The 24,881-nt window shown below is 43.8% G+C and overlaps 1 protein-coding gene across 18 annotated transcripts in view; it reads right to left on the bottom strand.

The window, feature by feature from the left end:
- Positions 1-24,881, bottom strand: part of msi2b (musashi RNA-binding protein 2b) — a 293,043-nt gene that overhangs the window by 31,399 nt on the left and 236,763 nt on the right. For 11 of the 18 annotated variants that reach the window (XM_072446478.1, XM_072446467.1, XM_072446475.1 and 8 more), the window contains exon 11: positions 495-614. The exons of 2 other annotated variants lie outside the window; for them this stretch is intronic. In XM_072446478.1, coding sequence (XP_072302579.1) covers positions 495-614 — 120 coding nt within the window. The remainder of the gene's footprint in view (positions 1-494; positions 615-24,881) is intronic. 5 more of the 18 variants (XM_072446479.1, XM_072446469.1, XM_072446468.1 and 2 more) reach the window with 1 other exon arrangement.

Below are 24,881 nucleotides of genomic sequence, written 5' to 3' on the forward strand. Positions count from 1 at the left end.
ACTTTCACAGAAACATGTCGAGGTAATTACATAATCTGCTAACTATTGTCTGATACAGAAGAAACAACAAAACTATGTGGAGTTGTCTGTTGATTATTTACTGTAAACAAATACAAAACAATCGATGCATAATGTTATGTGGACTATAGAAGTAGAACATTTTAAATGTATTAGAATCATTTTGTGCTAAAATAATAGTATGTTACCTTTGAATGTACCTGTCTCTGTATTCTAATAGAATGCTGTTTGATGTGCAAAATAAAAATGTAGGAGTTTGCTGATTATTCATGATTAACAGTTAAGAAGTTTCTCAAACTTGAGCAGTAAATTGGACTATGCAGAGTTAGTATGTGTGGCCGCCTGTGTGTGCTAATCTATCTGACGTGAGGAGCCGTGAGTGCGGGGGCCTGAGGGACGGAGTCTATGGGGAGAAGCAGAGCAGGAGTTTGGGAGAGAGCAGCAACCTGCACACAGCACACGGACAGAGCGTTTACCTGGCCCTGCGCTCTGTGGGTACGCCAAGTATCCGCCTCTTCCACGGGCCCCCCTACCTGAGCCACGCGCTGCCGCTACTGCTGCCGCTGCCACCGGTCCGTACGCTGTCGCTGGGAAGCCTATAACAAACACACACACAGGAGGCGCATATGGATGAGTGGATCCCAGAGCGGTGGTACAGCACTCAGAGCAGAGGATAAAACTATAGCTGTCAGAAGACGGGGGCTGGTGTCAGGGGCGACATCTATCAGCACACTACACTACAGAAGCCACTGTGATATTCCAAAGCCCTGCAGAGCTACTGATCCACACAGAGAAACTCAAATATGGCCACAAGCAACTCACCGAGCTTCACACTCAACTACAGATGTTGGAAAACGGGGAATCCTGACAGACTGAGCCAGGGCAGTGGCTTTGCCAGTGTGCTTTGAATACACAACTTACTGACTGTTCAATGCTGTGGTTATAAGCTTATGCAAATATACTGCATTTTTAATTGGATTAATTTGACGTCAGTCCTTAATGCACCATTGTTGGGTTCAGCCACTAAGATTGCCCTGATCAGGATGTCTCTAACTGCTGCTTTTATGCATTGTGCAGCTAATAATGATCAGGTTCAGGTAACTTTATTTATACAATAGGTAGAATTGGTTTGCAGTTGGACAATAAAATACCCCAGAAAGCACCCCAGCGCTGATCAAACATAAATATCTTAAAACCATACAATTAAGGTGAAAGTTACAGCTTACTGATGTGGGACAATTTTAATTTCAATTCAAGTCAAAACAGAACATAATGTTGACTGTTTCTAAAAAAACTGAGAGAAAACGAGATAACAGAAAATACGATTTTTTTTTGTATTCACAATGAATAACAATCATGACATTTTCTTCGCCAACAAACAACAAGAAAATGTGATTTTGGCCACAGTTTTGCAGTCTTTGTAAATTCCTTGATTAGATTAGAGAGGAGCAGCGGCTCCAGAGGCTGTTTATGTCACATTCTTTGGAAGAAAGATTACGGCCACTTCTCAGCTGCAAAGACGCCGGCATAATAGCTCCAACTCTGGGGACCCCTCCTGCTTTTTGTACAAGACTGATCCCAATTAGTGCAAGTTTCTATGAAATATGAACCAGCTACTGTAATGCACTGGGCTGTACACGCTCCCTCTGGCCAGCTATTTAAGTAGAAGACATACAGATCAGACAGATATCTGTGGAATTACTATTGATTCATTTTACAGTGATCTTCACAGCTACACAAACAAGTGTGGTATTTGTTCCACTACGGAAAATAGCATGTAAATATTTAATATTCCAATATGTTTGATCAAATAAATCTGTTTAAATAGTAATTTAAAGGAAACCTTAACAATTGAGTTTCAGAGTGCACAAGTATAAATCCCCATCTTAAGCATGTGATTACTTCGACAAATATCAGCCTAATAATCATTCGTAATTAAGCCAAAGCAGTATCAGTAAATTGTAATTACAATGTTGGCCTTAATGAACACGGTAGCTGGAGGTGGCCTGACGAAGGCTTGTCCAAGCCCAAGGCTCGGCTGCTTTCTCAGCACACGAATGGCATGTCATTAGCGCTGGTGATGAGATTCCTCACTCTAGGCCTTACACCATTCCTGCCTAATCAGACTCCTAAAATTATCTCCACAGGAGAAGCTTTCCTCACCAGATTCCCTCCATTTGAATGTGACATGTTTTTTCAAGCCAAGTGTGTGCACTTGTGTGCGTTTCACTTCTGCTTTGGGCCGATTTCGGAGGCTGTGCTTTAGACATTACAAAATGGCACAGGACACCTTAGAGGATTATTTTTTGAATGCTGTGGAGGTGAGAGGAGTACCAGCGGGTGACCTATTTTCCGAGGCAGCCTTATACAGCTCTTCCACCACAAGGGGCTCACACAAAAGAGTGATGAGCGCAGGCAGAGGAGGAGGTGAGAGGGCAGGGTCAGCCCAGCCCCAGCCAAAGAGAAAAACAGAGCTTTTCATCAGGCGCTGAGAAGGAGGTAATTCACAAGTCTGTCCACACAATATGAGCATGAATGTGAGGTGCCATCATGCTGTGACTGCTAGGCAGGTGAAGAAGAAAAAGAAATGCCACTTTCCCCCAACTGTCAAAGCTCAAAGCAGAAGAAAAGCGACTGAGCATGTTGAAAGGGCAAAAGAAAACAAAAAGGCAATGAAAGTCAGCTGCATTTTGGCTACACCAGACACCACTAACTACTTCCAACAGCCCAAAATATATCACTGCTTCTTTTTGTGAAAACACAAATCAGCTCTGACGGTATGCTAATGATGTCCACAATATCACATGTTTGCATGTGTCCCCCTCCTCTCTCTTGGCTGAATCCATATTCCCCTCACTGCCTTTGTCATGACACCCCCAATAGACCCAGTGGCTTGGAAGTTAGTTGCGGGCAAAGTTGTGGTGAGAGATTAACTTTGCAGGATTAGGTGGGTTAATTAATAGATGGCTGCTGCACATTGTTTTGTGCTCACAATGTAAGAAGCCACCCAAGAGAAGCGCTGCAGCATTAAATCAATTTCATGGCCCTTTTATTACTGAGGAGATAAAGCCAATATTTAGCTTTCAATTCGTCACAATTATTGGGCCCCTGCTTTGCCACTTGAGTGGCTGTGCTTGGCTGGGGACAAGGACACATCTGTTTATGAGCTATAGAGGCCCGGGGGCTTGGTGTGTGCACTCCCGGGAACTGTCCTCAGCTCCTGTCCTCCTGCCTCTCACACACAAATGTGAGTACAGGGAGGAGACAGAACACTGTTGCATATGGAAAACACTTTGTCTTTGCAGTTGACAAACAACAGGAAACCAAAACAAATGTACTTAAAACATCTAAAGGAGCATTTAGTTACACAGACAGAAGAAGGCTGCCTGCCATTGCTATAGATGAAGTTGGTCATTAATTTTGTTTATTCTGTTTATGATTTAGTCTAACATAAAAAAAAAATATCAATCCAAAAATACATGCTGCTGAAGAATGGTCAACTTGGATGTGCTCCACAATCTTTCAGTTCTGTAAGAATAGAACCCCACTGTGCAGAGGCGAGATTGCCAAGAACAGCAGCTATAAGGAGGCAAGTGAAAAGTTCTTTTCTGTTGCTACCGGACTAGACTTTGATTGCAGCTTCATGTTTCAACTTGACTTCCTATATTTCTATCCCTGTAGCAGGAAATCACTTCTACTGTTTATAGCTTGTTTATCTTTGCCATGAGCAGAACATTTTATTTAGTTCTGTCAAGCAAAGGTTTCTCAATCAGTCTGAACACAAACTTAACTCTCAGCATGACTGTAACTTTCAGCCTCTGTTCTCCCTGAAGGTGCAGATCATGAGGCGGTGCTTTCTTCCAGTAAAATGCAGTTTCCTTGTGTTCCACTCCCCTTGTTCCTCACTGCACCTGTATTTTTCCAGTCTGTGTAAACTTGAGTGCACTGAAGTGGGAGGAGAGGTGCAGTGGGGCAGTGTCAGTGGTGATCAAACCGCACTGAGCAATTTTTGTGTCATAGTTTTTCTAAGATTCCCCCTCCCCTCGCCTGGTTCCACCTGCTTGCATAGGCCAGGTCAGAAGCTTTGTTTTCTCTATTACACAACTGTCAGAGTGTCAGTGGTTTTAAAGTGGATAAAATGAGCAGAGGTGATTGGTCAGAACGCATCCGGGCCACTCTCATCATGACCATGAAAAATTCAGCCTCGTGGTTCCACTGAGCTACATGGCTGCTGTGTGGCCACTAATAACAGAATGATTAAAAGGTAGTGTGGCAGGCGCTCATTAGAATTTATGATTAATCAGCACAGTCAAATGTACCATTAACCACCAGGGCTTAACAGATAAGCCTGCTCTTTATTGTCAATATGCCAACCATGTGAAAATCAAAGTGTTTTTTTAAAAGCCACTGGTGAAATAATAATGGTATTAATAAGACACTTTATTTACTGGAAGCTAGCGGTAGTAGATAGACAAAAATAAAATATAAAAATGAATACATGCATACAGACATAAGATAAGATAAGATAAGATATTCCTTTATTGTCCCACATGGGGAAATTTCATTGGTGCAACGCAGGTAGATACAGAGGTAGATCCAGAAGAACAGATCACTTATAGGAAGTCTGAAAAACACTTTCAGTAGAAGATCTCCTATAAATAAATAAAAACTCCCATAGACAAATAAATAAATAAATAAATACATAAATACCATTGCATGTGATCACGACAGTAATTGCACATGAATATGTGTCACGACAGCACATAGATTGCACATGAATTTCACAGTAATTGCAGAGATCCACTCTGCCAGGTCATACTCCACACCAGTCGTCTCCAGCTTGTCCCTCAGGAGCAGCGGCTGGATGGTGTTGAAGGCGCTGGAAAGATCGAAGAACAGAATCCTCACAGAGCTGCCAGGCTTTTCCAGGTGAGAGAGAGAGCGGTGCAGCAGGGAGATGACGGCGTCCTCCACTCCGATGCCAGACCGATGTGCAAACTGCAGCGGGTCCATGGCTGAGCTCACGGTGGAGCGGAGGTGGTCCAGGACCAGCCGCTCCAGTGTCTTCATCAGGTGGGACGTGAGAGCCACTGGCCTGAAGCTGTTGAGGTGTTTGGGGCGCGGTGTCTTAGGCACAGGTACCAGACAGGAGGTCTTCCGGACCTGTGGTACCACCCTCAGCTTCAGGCTCATGTTGAAGACATGCTCCATAACTACACACAGTTCGTCTGCGCAGGACTTAAGGAGCCTGGGGCTGATGCCGTCAGGTCCTGCTGCCTTCCTCACTTTAATCCTCTTCAGCTCACTCCTCACCTGTGCTGCTGTGACAGTCAGTGGTTGGCAGGGGGACCGTGTGCGGGGGGGATGGGTGAGTCCAGGCGAAGTGGGGAGCTGATGGTCCAGGGCAGATAAGCGAAGAGGAACAGATGCAGGGCATTGTCCAGCTGTGGAAGAGGGAGCATGCAGCTGTGCAGGGGGAGGGGCGGGTGACCGATCAAACCTCAAGAAGTGAGCATTTAAATCATTCACCCACTGTAGATCCCCCTCTGTCTGGGCAGGGGGGATTTGGTTTTCAGGCTCCTCCACACTCCCTGAATGTTCTTTTGCTGCAGCTGCTCCTCCATCCTCCTCTTGTAGCCGGCCTCAGCCTGCCTGATCCTCCTCCTCAGCTCCTTCTGCACAGTCCTCAGCTCCTCCTTGTTCCCTGACCTGAAGGCTCTCTTCTTCTCCTTCAGCAGAGCCTTCAGTTCACGGTTAATCCATGGCTTGTTGTTTGGAAAACACCGCACCGTCCGGGAGGGAACAATGTTCTCAAAACAGAAGTTGATGTAGTCCGTGATGCACTCTGTGATGGTGTTGATGTCCTCCCCATGTGGGTCATAAAGCTCAGTCCAGACTGTGGTGCTGAGGCAGTCCCTCAGAGCCTCCACATCCTCACCTCACGGGACACCACAGGCTGCCTGCGCACGATGGGTTCATACACAGGCCTCAGATGTACAAGGTTGTGGTCCGAGCTGCCCAGGGGAGGGAGGGGGGAAGAGGAATAAGCCTCCTTGGTGTTGGCAAAAAACAAGTCCAATGTTCTATTCTCTCTGGTGGGGCAGGTAACATACTGGGTGTATGTTGATAGAACAGAAGAGGGAGAAGCGTGGTTAAAGTCACCAGAGATTAGGAAGAGAGCCTGTGGATGCTGTGTTTGCAGCCTACAAGTGCAGGAGAGCAGTGCTTCACAAGCATTTTCAGCATTGGCAGACGGGGCCACATAGACTGCGATCAAAATCACATGTGAGAACTCCCGGGGCAGATAATATGGCCTCATGCCAATGGCCAATAGTTCAATATCCTTGTTACATAGCTGCTCCCTCACTGTGCAGTGTTCGGGTTTGGACCAGCTCGTGTTCACATACACCGCCAGACCTACACCTCTTTTCTTCCCGCATTCTCTCGTTCTGTCCGCCCGCAGCAGATGAAAATTGTCCAAACCTACAATAGAGTCTGGCATTTCTGCTGTTAACCAGGTCTCTGTGAAAATCAAGACGCTGCTGTCCCTATAAATCCTCTGGGACCGCATGAGGCTCGCTATTTCCGTCATTTTATTTTGAAGGGACCTAACGTTACCCATGACTACGGCGGGAACCGACTTCCTGTTTTCTCCTCTCTTCTCTCAGAGTTTACGTCCAGCCCGCCTGCTTCGTTGCGTTTTCCTTAAGATGTCCGCCGGGATAACGTGACGATCTCCGGGTAAGACGACTGTTCTCCGCAGTTTCATGAGTTCCTCCTTTGTGTAAACGCGGTACGGCGCCGGCCGGGGGGCGGGGCCGGAGCCAGGGGACTCAGAGCCAAGACACATCGCAACGACACGACGAAAACACTCAATCCAGCCGAATAAAGTCAAAACAAGTTAATTTAAAGCGATTCCAGTGCGTGTCCCGATCGTTCGTGAAGTTCCTCTTTCATATAAACGTGTATATAAACGTGTACCGACGACACGCCGTACTTTAGCGCGGCCGAAGGGCGCGCGGGGGGGGGAGCTAGCTCACGTCACAACAACACAACGAAAAACGCTCAAATCCAGCCGAAAAAAGTCAAAAACAGTTGAATTAAAAAAACTATTCCAGCGCGTGTCCCTATCGTGCAGTAAAATAGAAAAAAAATATACTAACTATATTTACAAAATATAGGAGATAAAGCACAATAAGTGTGAGAAAGAAGAGAGAGCGTTTACACCGGGCTGCCAGCTGTACCAGCGCCTTATGACGTATGATTAATCACCTGTAATGTCCTCTATAATTATATCATTTTTGTGTTATACAATTGCTACCTTGCTTTACCAGCCAAGACCACATGCTTTGACAATACTTTACAAAGACATTTTGGTCTAGAATAATAATCTGTCTCCCCAATTTCAAGTAAGCGTGATTGACAGGCGGATTAACTAATCAGAGACTGCAGACCATTCTACTCTCCACGTGAGAGGCCTCATTCATTCTGGCCACTGTTTACATTCCACCGAGCACGAACGTGCAGGAGCCACAGCGCGTGCTCGTGGACCAGGTCATGAGTATGGAGGGGACCTTCCCGGACTCCTGGTGTATTATCCTGGGCAAAGGGAAATCTCAGACATGAACTCCCAAAGTACAGACAGTTTATTAAAATCCCGACCAGAGAGCAGAATACGCTTGATCACTGTTACACAACCCGCATTTCGCGCCGTGGCCCAAGCTGCTGCTGTCAGATCACGCGATGGTTCACCTGATCCCCACGACAGAGGCTGAAGCTCTCCAAACCTGTAGTGAGGACTTCTGAGAAGTGGACCAATGAGGCAATGGAGGAGCTACGTGCGTGTTTGGACATTACAGACTGGGAGGTTTTCAGGGCACTGACAATGTGATGTTATACATTCAATTCTGTGAGAACAGCATTATACCATCACACACCAAAGTCACTTTTAATAATGACATTCATCATTGTCCCTGTCCCCAAGAATCCCTGGCTCACTGGACTTAATAACTACAGGCCTGTGGCGCTGATGTCTGTAGTCATGCAGTCATTTGAGCACCTGGTCTTGCCCCACCTAAAGTCCTTCACCTCCCCCTGTTGGACCCTCTACAGTTCGCCAACAGAGCAAACAGGTCTGTCGACGATGACATCAATCTGGCACTCCACTGCATCTTGCCGCATCTGGACTCCCCGGAAACCTATGCCAGGATCCTGTTTGTGGACTTCAGCTCTGCATTCAAATCAAATCAAATCAAATCAATTTATTTTTGTAAGGCCCAAAATCACAACAACAGTTGCCTCTGAGGGCCACAGGGAGAAATGAATCAACAATGTCTGTGGTGGCGATGAAGTCAGACAATGTCTGTGGTGGCGAGGGACGATGTCCCAGGGTCCTCTGTCCTTAGACTCTCCTTCTCGGCCAGGAAAAACTACAAAAAAAAAAACAAAAAAAAAAAAAAAACACCCCATTCAACACCCTGCTCTGCTCAACGTACCTAACTCCATCTGCAGGTGGATCCCTCACTTCCTGAAGGCTCGTAGGCAGTGTGTGGGGCTGGGGAAGAATGTCTCAGACACATGGACTATCAGCACAGGAGCTCCACAGGGCTGAGTACTTTGTCCCTTGCTCTTCTCCCTGTACACAAGCTGCTGCACCTCCAGCCACAACTCTGTAAAAGTTTGCGGACGACACCACCCTCATCGGGCTCATCTCAGATGGGGATGAGTCTGTCTACAGGAAGGAGGTGGACCAGCAGCGGTGTTACTGCTGGTGCAGTGGTAACAACCTGGAGTTCAACGCCCAGAAGACAGTTGAGACTTGGTGGACTTCAGGAAAGCCACAGTCCCCCCTCACTACGACAGACTCCCCCATCACACCGTAGACTCCTTCTGCCTCCTCGGTACCACCATCACCCAGGACCTCAAGTGGAAGCTCACCATCAGCTCCCTCATCAAGAAGGCCCAGCAGAGGATGATTTCCTGCAGCAACTGGAGCCACAGCCAGGGACCAACAGAGACTACAACGCATGGTGCGCTGTGCAGGGAAGGTGATCGGCTGCAGACTTCCATCCCTGCAGGACCTATACGTCTCCAGGACTCTGGGATGAGCAGGTCGGATCACAGCCGACCCTTCTTACCCTGGACACTGACTATTTGAGCCACTCCCCTCAGGCAGGAGGCTACGGTCCATCTGGACCAGAACCTTCAGCCGCAAGAAAACTTTCTTCCCCTCTGCCGTTAGACTTGTCACTTTAACGATAATTTAATAAAAAACTCACTGCACTGTTCAATTTCTGCACAACATCTGAATATTTAACTGTACATTTTGTGTACATAGTAAGCCTATTCGTAATTTGATCCTATAGTAGTATAGTATTCTTTAATGCATGCCCTTTTTGATTTTATATATGTTGCTTTTTAATGTTCATTGTTTTATGAACCGAATCACCAAAGCAAGTTCCTATGTTTGTGAATTTTGTTCATTGACAATGGCAATAAACTTTTCTGATTCGGATTCTGAGAAACTCATAGTCCGTTTGTGAGTAAAAAAGGAAATGGAAATAACACAGATGACTGCATAGTCATAGTCTATGTAGTCTAAGTAATATCATTTGTTCTGAATGTTACAAGGATATTATAGCTGTGCTTAGTAAGGGGAGTTAGTACAAGGGCTGTGGATGCATGCACCCTTCCAAAGCAGCATCTCAAATTGACCTCAAATATTGAATAGTGAGTTACAGCTCTTGCACATATACGCTTGCAGGCACATTTTTAACCACTAGGGACAATTAGGATAAAACAAATCTGTATAAAAATGGCCTCTAAGGACAAGAGAGTACCTATAGTACCTGAAAAAACAGATTAACATCGAAAGGACATACTGGCTCCAATCAGAAAGATGGTTGGCAGTCGTCCCACATCGCAATCTTCCACAATCTCCTTGCCTGCTGCTAACCACTCTGCCACTGACCCCCATTTATTAAATCTTTAATTTCCAATAACTGCATTAACATAATACACCTCAATGTAAAAATAAACCACATGAATAGATCAATATTTGCCCGTTCAGTAACTCTGTGGTCGGGAGATAATTTTTGGCACAGGGCTTACCTACATCGCACATGTCACTTTTTGATGAAAAGTTGTTACATTATGCATCAATAAGGTCCTATTTGTGTCCCAGCGGGTCGACAACAGCTTGACTGATGTTAATGTAATCTGTGCTGTTCCTTTGGCCCAAAACTGCCAGGCACAGCTCAAACTGCCGCTGACAAAGGAGACCCATCACTCACAGAGCACTCCACTTATTTCAACTAAGAAGACTGTCAACTCCTTAATGCACACAGAGTCCAGGGACGCATATGAGGTTTTTGAAGACCCTGCGGAGCATCTGAATTTAACTACAGCTTAAAAGCCTCCCATATGTGTCATGTTCAAGGGGATAGCTAAAACTAAATAAGGAACAAGCAGATGCAATGTCTAAACAAGGAGCATGGAATGAGCTTTTGCAAGGTTTAAACCAGACAACTTGTGGTTTGAGGTAGGGATGCCATAATATAACCATTTAGATTTACAATTCTTCTGGACATAAACATCATAGTTGTACGATTATTGCCATTATAAAAACAATTGTGAAATTCTTAATTGTCACAGCTTTTTAGAAAAGAAACTTACTGAAAGAAAACAAAAAACGTATTTAATAATCAGCCAAATAAAAGAGTACTTTATGTTTAGGTTTATTAGGTGTAACTTGAATATAACTTACTTATTTTTGCATCTAAAAGGTTAACTATTATAATTTATTAGTTCTTACAATTATATTGTGACCTGGAAATTCACGGTTATTGATTAACTGAATAATCTTGACATTCCTTATTAGGGGGTGTGTAAATATGTATATATATATATATATTTTTCAATTTATTGATTCATTAAATTCTATTTATTTTGTAAAGCCCAAAATCACAACTGTACTTTCTTTGCAGATTAACAAACATTACTAGGAATTCATCAAATGGATAACTGTCCCAGAGCTTCCCCTTTCTTTGAACGCTTCTTTTCAGCAAACTACAAAAAAAATAAAAATATCTGTGAAAAAGTTGAACCCTCGAGGAGAACCCCAGTGAGATATATTTGTATTTGGTACCATGTTTTAGTTACACTTACTAAATCATTTTGTTTGTAATCAAAGCATTATTGGTGTCATTGTTACAACCCTCATAAGGTATCTAGTTTACACATGGAGTTAGATTAATGTAGTCTCGAGTAAAGACAACTCCAAGTAAGGACATTTCCAAGACCTTGCAGATCAGTCTTGCACACATCCAAATTTAAATTCATCCTAAAAGCCTCCCACCAGCTTAAGTTTTAGGGATATCTAAAATGTGGCAGTAAAAAATATATTCTAAAGATACAAGAAACTCATTTTCTGTCTATTTATAATTCCAGTGTATAAGTGCGATTAGCTAGGGTTAGCGCGCCGGCTCACAGTCTACATGCATGCTAAGCCGGTTACCACACTTTCTTGGTTTGGTGGACCGCAAAAAAAAAGACAAGCCCGCAGCTACAGTCGATTGGAAGGGCAGACGAGGAGAGAGACAGATGCACCAAGAGCAGCAGAGATGAGTGAGATGGATGAAGAAAGCTCTACGGCTGCAATATCAGTGGGGAAAAAAGAAAAAAAAACAAAGGGAGTGAGGAGGAGAGGTAGATAAAGCGCTCACGACGCAGGTGTCCAATTCATTCTAGAGGATGCCTGGGTGAAGAAAAATGAGAGGGAGAATGAGATAATACAACGTTTAGAACAAAATGCCACAGCCACACCTTCAAGTTAAGCACCGTCACTAAATCAGGATGGGGAATACGACTCTAGAAAGGAGTTAGGATGGTAGAAAATGATTGAAATTAGTTTGATGTGCCCCACCTTGGGCCAGATGTTACAATCTTCAATAGGCATGAGCAGTAGATTATAATTTAAATTGGCTCAGGCGGGCAGAACTAGACATAAATTATAAACTGTATACTGATTAGAGCTGGGTTGAAATAATCGATTTTCAGATTTTTTATCGATTCGCATATTAATTAATGACTGGTGATGATTCGTACGTCCAAAGATCGATTTTTAATTTTTTTTTTTTTTTTAATTAAAATTATTTTCTACATTTCCCTCAGTGAACTTCAATCTACCTTCAATAAAGATAATTCAGGACTCCTGGATTATCTTTCTTGAAGGTAGATTGACCCTTAACCTTTTCATCAGTCTTCCAGCCATCAGTAACTACCAATACTTGTAAGATTTGCTGTTTAATATTGATATAATACTAGTTTTAATATGTTGCTTCTCTACACATTCATGAAGTGAAGGAAACAGTTCAAATACATTTTTCATTTTTAATAACATTAACCCCCGAATCGAAATCGGATTGAATCGGAAATCAGATCGAAATCGGATTGAATCGGAAATCAGATCGAAATCGGAGCGAATCGGATGGGATCTGAGAAATCGGAAAAAAACTATTTTGAAACGTAAAAATCGGAATCGAATCGATTCTTGAAATTTGAATCGAAACCCAGCTCTAATACCGATTGAAGCGTAGGCTTAAAACATATTATGTTATTGTTTGCTCTTTTACTTCACGCTTAGGAATTAAAGTTGCACCCAAATGCACATGTCTGTTATTAAAGGTAAACAAATTCTAAGCTGTTTGTCATTTAGCTGTCAATTTGACAGAGGAAGAATATGCAGCGGAAATAAGCATCTCGATAAGTCAAAGCAGATGTTATGAGCAGTGAGTCACACTGCCATCTCACACAGAAGCCAAGATGGAGAAGTGACTCCACTTCACATTCTGCTTCATCAATAACCTTTGATAAGATATAGACACACATAGGGACAAATAAACAAAGAAATATCAAAGTTACAATAGCAAGAGCCACCTAGCAAGACATCTTTTCATCTCCAGACTGACAAGTGTCCCATTGTCATCATCCTTCAGAGCTACTTTGTTGTTGTTGAAAGCATCTCTGGCTTGTTGTTATCAAAGGCATAAATCACAGAGCAGAGGAGAGCCAGGTGGCTTTCATATGAACTGTTGCACGTTCCTGTTTCACCTCTCCTGTGATCAGTGCAGACCCACAGTGCAGCCAGCTCAAAGGCCTGTGCAGCAGTGTGAGAGCTGCCATTTACATGCACACCTCTAATTCAATTACATTGGGACTAATGCAATACTGCCATTATTGCAACTGGCATGTAAACACCTTAACCAGGTTATCGTACAGGCATTAAAGCCCTAATCACAGTAAGCATAACTTCATTAACGGAGCTCAGTGGCTTGTCCGTCATTTAAATTAATGTTGCCACATGAATGTCTGCTTTATTTAAGGCCTTTGGATTTTCTGAACACTCTTCAAAGGTCACACTGAGAGGACACATCAGTAAATGAACAGCAGCTGGATCACTCTACATACATAGATACTAAGAAGCATAATACAACTTAATGTGTTGTACCACATCGTGAAGGGAGGAAACAAACTTAGTTGTTGTGTGTGATTATGAGAGAACAATCTCCCGTGTGTCTTTCAACAGCAGTTCACATTTCATCCTAAAATTACTTTAAATTATTGAGGCCATACCTTCTCGTTCATGCCTGATCTCAAAGCTCTTGGAAGCTAAACAGGACAGGGCCTGGTCAGTACTTTTTCAGTACTGTTTCTGAGATAACGTCACTCCTTCCAAATATTATGGCTAAGCATGGAGGAGCTAAACAGCTGATTGTGCACGTGGGTGCAGTGGACATGCGGCGGAAACAGACTGAAGTTTTGAAAAAAGACTTCTTGAAGTTATTCGACGTGCTTGATAAAATGGAAATCAAAACATTCATAAGTGGACCTCTTCCAAACATCGACAGGAGGATAAACAAGTTTAGCCGGCTTCTTCAGCTGAACACATGGCTGTCCAAAGAGTGTTCCCCGAGAGGACTGCACTATATTGAGAACTTCTATCTATTCTGGAAACGAGAGGACCTGTTTAAGAGAAATGGCCCCCACCTATGCAGAGGTGGAGTGAGGGTGCTGACAGAGAACCTGCTCCACGCTCTGAGGCATTGGACTGGGCCTGGACAGGGTCCTGAGCAGATAGTTAGAGAAGAGAGGAATGAGAGAAGAATTCCTGCTCCATCAGCTAGAGACCGAGCCAATGTTTCAACATCAAAAGCACCACAACCTCAGCCTCCACCAAAGGATTCATCAGCAGCTGCTCCACCACCACCAGCAAAGGATTCAGCTCCAGCTGCTCCACATTCACCTCCACCGCCTCCAGCAAAGGAACAATCTTCAAAGGCCTTGGACCCATCTGTGACAAGCCCAACAACATCCTTGTCATCGCCCCTGCCTTCACACCAGCCCTGGGTTCCCCCTGCAACATCTACTCCCACTAAAGATTCATCATTCTCCTTCTCATCTCCACTCTCACCCATGGGCCTTCCCAGCCATTTTGAAAGTCTGATCAAATCAGGCATTAAGATGGCTCCACTCACGCCCAATATAGCAAGGGCTATGCCGACTACACCAACAAAAGCCCCACCACCCATCCCCCCTCGCCTCTCACCTGGTCCCAAACTCTCCTTGGCTACAAAAGCCCCACCACCCATCCAACCTCGCCTTTCACCTGGTATCTCCCATAGCTAGGATGCACTGGGTCTCAGCGTTGCCGGGACTTATTGTCACATTAAAAATCAAACCAACCCGGGGCCCTATGTAAAAAGAGCCCCCCCTAGTGCTATTTCTGTAGTCACATCATCACACAGATGGAAAAACAAAATGCGTGTCAGGCCCAATCTGAGAAATGTGATTCATATTCCCTGTGAAAAGATAAAGCCCAGTCTCACTGAAACTAGTCTGAAACTTGCTGTGCTAAATGTCAGATCCTTATGTAACAAATCTCTCTTAATTAATAATTGTATTTCTTCTTATAATCTTGATTTTATGTTTTTAATTGAAACATGGCTTGACAAAAACACAGGAAATGTAGTTCTGATAGAATCTGCTCCACCCAACTTTAAGTTTGAATCTGAAACACGAGAAAACAAAAAAGGGGGTGGAGTCTGTGCTGTCTTTAGAGATGAAATAATTACCCGCAGGTTGTCTTTTGGGGTGTTTTCATCATTTGAGTATGTATCCTTTAAAATGGAGCTAAAACGGTCTCCATCCATTCTCTTCATTGTTTTATACAAGCCTCCCCAGCACTGCCAAAGTTTTATTGATGATTTTACTGAGATGCTTTCAGTCGTATGCACAGACTTTGATGGTTTGGTCATTACAGGTGATTTCAATGTGCATGTTGATAATATTTGTGACAGAAACGCTAAAGAGCTTGATGCTGTCCTTGAAACCTTCAGTCTTACTCAGCATGTGAGAGGCCCCACCCACAGCAAAGGACACACTCTAGATCTCATAATTACAAAGGGGGTAAATATTTCAAATGTTAATGTGATCGATGTTGCTCTGTCTGATCATTTCTGTGTCTTCTTTGACCTGTCTGTTTCTCCCAAACCTCCGGTTGGTCCTGCAGTTGTTCAGAGGAGACACATAAGTGATGGCACAGGTGCACTGTTTATGGAAATGATAAACTTTGAAAATGTCTCATGTTCTAATGTAAATGATTTGTTGAACTCTGTTACATCTAGTGTTTTGAATGTTCTGGACACCATCGCCCCTATAAAGGCTAAAATGGTTAAAAATAAGCAGAAGGCACCGTGGAGAAATGATGATTCGGTCAGGGCACAGAAAAGGGAGTGCCGCAGGGCCGAACGGAAATGGCGCAAGTCAAAGCTCCAGGTTCAAAAAGAGATTTACAAAGAAAAGCTGAACATGTACAACCTAATCTTATGTAGAACTAGGGAAAGATATTTTTCTGAAATAATTGGAAGCTGCAGTAACAACTCGCGTGTCCTGTTTGCCACAGTAAACAGATTAACAAACCCTCCAGCTCAGCTGCCGTTAGAACTCATTTCCACATCCAAGTGTAATGAGTTTGCATTATTCTTTAATGACAAAGTTCAGGGCATTAAAAATGCTATAAATCCCACAATGCAAAAAATGACCCTAAAACCACCAAGACACTTAGAGCTAACTCACTTTGCACCAGTAACTGACAAAACTGTCCATGAGATCATCACCAGTCTAAGTTCATCTACATGCTGCCTTGATGTGTTACCCACCAAATTTCTAAAGTCTGTGCTGAACAGTTTGTTAGCACCATTCACTCACATAGTTAACATGTCGCTTCAATCTGGAACATTCCCAATGTCTTTGAAAACTGCGGTCATAAAGCCTCTCCTAAAGAAGAGCAGTCTTGATGCCGCAGTACTGAGTCATTACCGGCCCATCTCTAATCTGCCATTTTGGGGCAAAGTCCTTGAAAAGGTTGTTTACCAACAGCTCACAGATTTCCTCTTAATAAACAACTCATTTGATGTTTTTCAGTCAGGTTTTAGACCTCATCACAGCACTGAGACTGCTCTTGTCAAGGTGACAAATGACATCCGCCTGAACACTGACACGGGCAAAGCCTCAGTCTTAATTCTGTTAGATCTGAGTGCTGCTTTTGACACTGTCGATCATGGGATCCTCTTACAGAGACTAGAGGACTGGGTGGGCATCACTGGCACTGCCCTAAACTGGTTAAGGTCCTATCTGGAAGACAGGAAGTACTTTGTTGAAATTGGTAGCTGTGTCTCAGACCACATGACCCTGACCTGTGGAGTGCCCCAAGGGTCAGTCCTGGGTCCCCTTCTGTTCAACCTCTACATGCTGCCGTTAGGTCGGTTGATACGCAGTGAAAATGTGTCCTATCACAATTATGCAGACGACACTCAGATCTATGTTTCACTATCGGCAGGTGACTATGGACCAGTAGATTCACTCTGTCACTGCATCCAACAGATCAGTTTGTGGATGCAAAACAACTTTCTCCAGCTGAACTCAGACAAGACTGAAATAATCGTTTTTGGCCCACAGAAACAAAGAGAAAGTGTTAGCGGTCACCTCCAGAGTCTCGCTCTAAAACCTACAAACCAAATTAGAAATCTGGGGGTAATAATGGACTCAGACTTGAACTTTAATAGCCACGTCAAATCAATAACATCAGCAGCTTTTTACCATCTAAAAACATTGCCAAAATCAAAAATATAGTGTCAAAACCAGATTTAGAGAGACTTATCCATGCGTTTGTCTCCAGTAGATTAGACTACTGTAACGGCCTGCTCACTGGTCTCTCCAAACGAGCTGTAAAACAGCTGCAGTACATCCAGAACGCTGCTGCTCAGGTCCTGACTAGAACCAGGAAGTATGATCACATTAGTCCTGTTCTCAGGTCTCTGCACTGGCTCCCTGTGGCTCAGAGAATAGACTTTAAAGCAGCTCTGCTTGTGTACAAGTCTCTCCATGGCCTAGCACCAAAGTACATCTTGGATATGTTAGTGCCATATGAACCATCTCGGACTCTGAGGACCTCAGGGACCGGCCTCCTGCGGGTGCCCAGAGTCATGACAAAACATGGGGAATCTGCGTTTCAGTTTTATGCAGCTAAAATCTGGAACAGTCTTCCTGAAGATGTGAGACAGGCTTCTACTCTGACAATGTTCAAATCTAAGCTAAAAACAGTTTTGTTTAGCTGCGCATATGACTGAAAGGATTTTTTCTTTGCACTCTTCTCTTTTGTTTGTGATTTTATTAGTTTAGAAAATCAGTTGGATTGATAATTTTTAATTTAGTTAATCTTATTGTAGTTAATTTTTATCGTTGCACTCTTCTCTTTTGTTTGTGATTTTATTAGTTTAGAAAATCAGTTGGATTGATAATTTTTAATTTAGTTAATTTTATTGTATTTCTGTAATTTCTTTGTGATTTGAATGCATTTTTCCTGCTGTGTGAAGCACTTTGAATTGCCTTGTGTATGAAATGTGCTCTACAAATAAACTTGCCTTGCCTTGCCTTACTTGGATGCAAACTGCTGGAACACCAGTTGTCACAGTGAAGCGGCATTGTGTCCTTTGGCAAGACTCTTCACCCATTGCCTAGTTTGAATCTGGTGAGTGCGTGAATGGTTGGTGATGGTCGGATGGTCCGATGGCGCAGATTCAAAGCCTCACTTCCAAAGATAGTATTGTACTTCCAAAGCTACAATAGTAGCTTATCACCATTGAGTGTGGAATTATAGAACAATGCAGTGAAGGAAGTGTCTTTGAGTGTCCAAAAAAGCCACATATAAATGTGATGCATTATGATTATGATTATTATTATTAATGTTTTCAGATGAAGGCTCAAAATGAACTGTTTCATCATTGTGTAGGTGTGGTGTTCTTTTCTGCCATTCTCTGTCCTTACGTCCTCTTGCGTTTCTCCTACAGCAAATGTTCTTCTTTCAGATGCAGGGTTTTTGTATGTAATGAACGCTTTTGGCACTCTGATCGTTCAGCAATAAGACTGCTGATTGGGGAAAGAAAAAGTGAATTGCACAAGTGGGTTGAGCTGAAAGCATTGCAAAGCCTGGCTTTATGCTAGTAATTACGCACACATCTTATAGCTTAGGAGTAAACGGAAAAGGCCTAGAAGATATTTGATAAAGTTTTGACTGGGAGATCTCTTTAAGACAGTCTGGACAAAACAGACATATACGGCAGGGAATGTCTCCCTTCACAGAAATTAGAAGTGCACAAATGAAGCTCTGTGTGCAAGATGGAGTGAAGCGCGATTGAGAACATGATTGTCTCATATCAGCTGCACACATCCAGACGTGCACAGTTTAGGACAGCTTTGTGCCTTCAGAAACCTGATGCCCCAGAGAGCGGAGTGTACTTGAAGGCAGCACTACAGATGATAAACTGATGAAGCTGCACACAGTGCCTTTCAGTGTGCACCTGAAACACCAGATGTGACAGAGTTTGAGACACTGACCTTGTCCAACGGTCTGAGGACACGGGCAAATACTCCAAGACACTCAACACTGAACTGCAAAAATATCCTGTAGTATTGTGAGCGGATCACATTTATTTATAATATAAATATTCATATGTTTTTACAAAACAAACCTAGACAGTTGACACAAAAACATAAGCAGAGAAACATACAATACATACAATCAACGAGGTTATTCAAAAATGAAGAGCAGCATTAATCACTCTAATCAAGTTTGCTATTGACTGTTTTTAGCCACAACATTAGATTAGATTTTCTTCATGTATTTTAAGGGTTTAATTGAATAACATCCCAACATTGACAGAGGTGTGTTCTGTGAGAAAAGCCCATGTCTCTTAGTGCAGTTTTCAGTGACACAAGAGCCGTTTCTTTGTAGCTTGAGTGCATGGCGGCGTAGCATCAAAGAGGACAAACTAGGCTCTTTATTGAAGTGTAGCCGCACTTTCGACCTCCTCTTTTGTGCTCTTTGTCATGCACTTCAGTAAGAAGAAACTGCTCCAGCGTAGAGGGAATCGAGCTAAACTTGCAGCACAACCCCAAAAGCAGACTAAAAAAAGATCTAATTAGTAATGTGCTGGGCCTGGGTAGATAAAATCCCCACATACAATTTTGTGCAGCGTTTGAAGCTCTATTAGCAATTTGTGACTAAGAGAGAGGAAGGCGACAGGGAGGACGCAGATGTCTGACCTTGCAGTGGTGCTTATGTAATGGTCTGCTTGAGTGCACTTAACTGCAGTGCTCCAACCTGGGATCAGCAAAAGGCAACATGTCTCCGCAGTGCAATCTCCTCTCCAGATCAAACTATGAAAAGGTTTCCGAGTGAATCGCTTGTTATGGGCCTGTCCCCATGGAGCCAATCATTCTAATTAAACTCGACTACTTAAGCCTCCTCTCATTAGTGTCGAAGTAAACAGCCTTAATTTTTGATGCATTTTAATGGTCATCTCCCCGTGCTAAGGAGTGGGTGAATGGGACAGATGAGCGACAGTAGGGGGTAATTTCAGGTTTGTGCACAAGAGGAAAGAGAGTGTCCCTTTTTACACAATTCAGAGTAAAATGTATGATTTGTGCCATTTGAACCTTGGATTAGATAGATGGACTCCAACCGCATTGTCCCCTACTATTAAGTGAGGATGAGGCAATTTACCCAGCTCAATTTTCCTGGTGTGATATATGATCAGCAGTCAGTCCAATAGACAGAAAGCTAGCATTATCATTGGTTTCTCAATACAGTTACTCTTAGTCAAAACCAAAAAGTCACATCCAAATATGTAATTCAATTCAAATTATGTACATCTTTATATAAGTAGAAAAACAGTACAATGGGTTGCGTTAGCAATTTTAAAGGATTCCAATAGTTTAAGCAGAAGATTCAAGTCAGAATTCAACTATATTTTTACAATAGCTTCGAAAATAAAGTAATAATATATCATATAAAAATGGAGTAATTGGTATTTATAGTTTTGTGAAATTTTTAATCCAGCATATTAGGCGACTAATATCAGTAGAGCTGGTTTGCCAGGAGCTATTAAAAACATGGTCTTATAGCTGATGAACACCCAGACTTCATTAAATTGTAACCAGCCCTCTGTTACATAATCCTAGTGTTCCAGATAGAGGAGGCAAGTAGGGTCAATGTTCCTTGACCCAAAAATAGCCCAGACTGGCACACACAACACACACACATGCACACACAACACACATGCATGCACACACAACACGCACACACAACACACGCACGCACGCACGCACGCACACACACACACACACACACACACACACACACACGCACACACAGTGATTGGCGCTGTTAACAGTACCCCCTCACTGAAGTGGAGGCTGGTGTTAAAGGGCAAACGGGCAGCCAGTTAACATTCTCACATATATAGCTGTACTTGCACTTGTGGGTCCATGCATTAGGCAAAAGGGTGGACGTGAGCGACTGGAGAGCTATTAGTGCAGTCAGCAGGAGGCCAGGATTGAAGGATAGAGGCAAGGGAGGGGGCAGCCGGGTAAAGAGCGAGATACTAGCTAACTGGCAGGGCTCGGAGCGGTCGGACTGTGGGTGGTATCAAAACAACAGGCAGTAGACAGCGAGCACACACACGCAGGGCCCTCGTCAGCCGGGCCTGGCGTCGCACACCTCCTCCTTTGTCCTGCTGCTTTTCAGCGGTGTCCAGTTATGGTTGCCATGTAGCCGGCAAGACAGCACCAGTTTCATTTCTACAGCCGCGGTTCAACAGTCAAAACATAATGAGCTTTAGTGTTGCCACTCTGCCTCTTGCAGCAGCTCATCTTTCTCCCTGCAGGAGCCAAGGCCGCAGACTCACCGCAGACCACTGCCGCTTTAGTGAGCGAGGGGGGTTAGGCTAGCTCATGGGGAGTTAAGGCATGGCCAAATAAGGTGAGACTCTTCTACTTTTCTGTGTCTAAAACTTACACATGTTGATGTGTAAGTTTTAGATAGTGGTTTGTTTACGTTAGTTTGGACAACCACATTGTTTTAATCTTTACACAAACTGCGTCTCCATCAGCTTATTTTGAATGCACATTTTGGAGTATAGCATAAATAACAGCAGGTGGAAATGCCAAATACTGTATTTAGAACCCTTAATTTAGAAGCGTATATAAAAGTATACGTTTGGTAAGGTGGATTTTGTTTTATGCTCGTAAACGTTAAAGCAAATTTTGAAAGGTAGAAACTGATTTAGTTGCGTAAACTCATGAAGCGATTATTAAAACCCACCAGTCAGGTGACCATTGGACTACAGACCGGCTCCAGGTGCACTGGAGCGGACACAGGGGATGAACAAAGCCAAAATAATCCATATGATCCCAACAGGTTGCTTTGCTCCAATCCTCCAGAAAAGCATAGCAAAACAGACATCGCTACACCATACAAAGTTTGAAGCTCAGGCTAAAAAACAAGACATGTTGGCTAACTATAAGCCCAGAAACACATGCGCACTATCAAATCTAAGGGATAGTTTATGTTTGTTAAACATTAAAAGTGTTGCGAGAACCCGCTTTACATTTTGGCAAAAATAGAGGCAGCAGCCTTGTTTGTGTTTTATAGGATTATTTAAGTATTAACAGCTTGCTAAATTTTGGGCATGATGAAAAAGTATGCTGCTAACAGCTAAATTGTGTCTCTAGCATAGTCAAACCAAACAGACTGTGCACAGTGTGCCCTCTGCAGGATTAAAGGTGTCGCAACGCTCTCATAACCAGGTGACCAACACCCAGATATGTGCTTGAAGACTTAGCTAGAAACAGATCTACATTTGCTGCTTTACTTATTAACATTTACATAATTCAGAAACAGAATTTCTAGGCGCAGTCAGGGGTCGGAGGGTGTCCTGTTTGGGGACCACAGGATTCCTGGATTCTGCAACATTTACTGGGACGGTTTGCAGCCGAGTGTGAAGCGGCTGGGATGAGAATCAGCACCTCCAAATCCGAGGCCATGGTTCTCAACCGGAAAAAGGTGGCTTGCCCTCTTCAGGTGGGTGGGGTGTCCTTGCCCCAAGTGGAGGAGTTCAAGTATCTCGGGGTCTTGTTCACGAGTGAGGGAAGGATGGAGCGTGAGATTGACAGTTGGATCGGTGCAGCGGCTGCAGTGATGCAGTCGCTGCATCGGACCGTTGTGGTGAAGAGGGAGCTGAGCCGAAAGGCAAAGCTCTCTATTTACCGGTCGGTCTACGCTCTGACCTCACCTATGGTCATGAGCTTTGGGTAGTGACCGAAAGAACAAGATCGCGGATACAAGCGGTCGAAATGAGTTTCCTCGGAGTAGAGCCGCTGCTCCTCCACGTCGAGAGGAGCCAGCTGAGGTGGCTCAGGCATCTGTTCCGGATGCCTCCTGGGCGCCTCCCTCGGGAGGTGTTTCAGGCATGTCCCACCGGGAAGAGGCCCCGGGGAAGACCCAGGACACGCTGGAGAGACTATGTCTCTCGGCTGGCCTGGGAACGCCTCGGGATCCCCCCGGAGGAGTTAGAGGAAGTGTTTGGGGAGAAGGAAGTCTGGGAGTCCTTGCTCAGACTGCTCCCCCCGCGACCCGGCCCCGGATAAAGCGGCAGAAGATGGATGGATGGATGGACAATTTTTTAAGGGTGGAAACACACTTACACAGAGCCATTTGAGAGATGCCACCTGATGTTGCCATCACTTGGTATTGCTAAGTCAATTACAACTGATTTTTCCTGCCACCACAATGTCTGGTTGGCTTGCCATCACACTATATCTGACATTGGGATGTCATCAGTTCTTGAGAAGTGTGTTCAGATGGTGACAAATAGACGGAAAGTAGTCCACACAGAAGGGATCTCACGCCCATAAGGAACAATCCCATACATTGAGGATGGTTACAAATATACCACAAGCAAATGGAAACCTCCAAGAAGCAACAAGGAAAGCGGCAACAACCAAATACATACAACGAGTAAGTCCTAAGAAGCTAAATGGCAAGAACAAGTCCTGGGCAATATTCCCTGCAGGAATAATAAGAAAGCTAAAGGAAGAAAGAGAAAAACAAAAGCTTCTCATTATACATGGAGGGTTTCCTCCCAAATCCAGCACCCTGATACAAGCCACTAGCCGTAAGGAAGGAGGCCATGGACTAGTGAGTGCTTTTTTGTGCCAACTACAGTAGGTGGAGGTAATGTAACACTTTATGGATACCAACTGCCAAAAACACCAAAGAAGAAAAGAAGACGAGTGAGTGTGAGAGACACTATGCAGGATGAAACATCCAAAATCCACAAGTACATCAAGGACAAGCACCAACAGATGACGTGCTCAGTCAATGTCTCAGATAATGGGTAACGCAAGCCCACATGGGATGTACCACCGGAACATAACTGAAGAGGCTGATTTCAAGAAAACCTAGCAGTAGCTAGAAAGAGCGGGTCTGAAGGACAGAGGCACTCATCATAGCAGCACAGGAGCAGGTCCTGAGCATCAGAGCAACAGAGGCCCAGATCTACCACACCAGACAAGACCCAAGGTGTAGGCTGTGCAAAGGGGGCCAGTCCCGCACATGAGACAATCCCGCACATAACTGCAGGGTGGAAGATGCTGGCAGGGAAAGCACACATGGAGCGTCATAGCCAAGTGGCTGGCATAGGGTACAGAAACATCTGTACGGAGTATGGAAACCCCAAGGTCAAGGTGGGAAACACCCCCGAAGGTGGTAGAGAACGGCCAAGTCAAAATCTTGTGTGACATAAAATAAAGTTGCTTGTACTGTGACTGTGTTTAGAAAAATAATAATTATTTTCAATCAACATTTCCCCAGATTATATTGTACAAGCAACACATGCTTGACAAAATAAACCCTGTACACTGTCTATTGGGAAACATTCTATTAACTTCAAACCCAGAGTAAACAAATATGCAGCTAAAAAGTTTGGGATGAGTGTGTTGGCTGTGCATGCACCAAAAACATGCAACATGTTAAGTGTTTAAGAGAACAAGGAACGAGTAAGCTAGATTCAAATCCCTAATTTCTCCTCAGGTATCTCATCGAAATTTAACTGGATCCAAACAAAAACTGATCACTTATAATTTGCAGCAACACCACATGACAGTCCAAATAACATTTATCCACACCAAGGCCACTCATTAAACTGTGCACCTTAGTAGATAATATAAAAGCTATTAATGAACACACACTTCCTCTGAAAGGTTCCACAGAGCACAATTAATTGAGTTTGGGTCTGGTCTGGGACAAGGCATGAGAAACACTGCACTCAGAAGTAGACGGGGCATGACATGAAGTGCTGTCAACTGACGTCACAGAGCCACAGTCACTGCTGTCACTGGGAATGGACTGGTGGCCTGGGGAGCTGCCGAGTTTGTATGTGCAATCATGAGGATGATGCTTATGT

Source organism: Eucyclogobius newberryi, unplaced genomic scaffold (genome assembly GCF_026437365.1).
Source record: "Eucyclogobius newberryi isolate DKJ021-1_F unplaced genomic scaffold, fEucNew1.0.hap1 SCAF_15, whole genome shotgun sequence".
Lineage (NCBI taxonomy): Eukaryota > Metazoa > Chordata > Actinopteri > Gobiiformes > Gobiidae > Eucyclogobius > Eucyclogobius newberryi.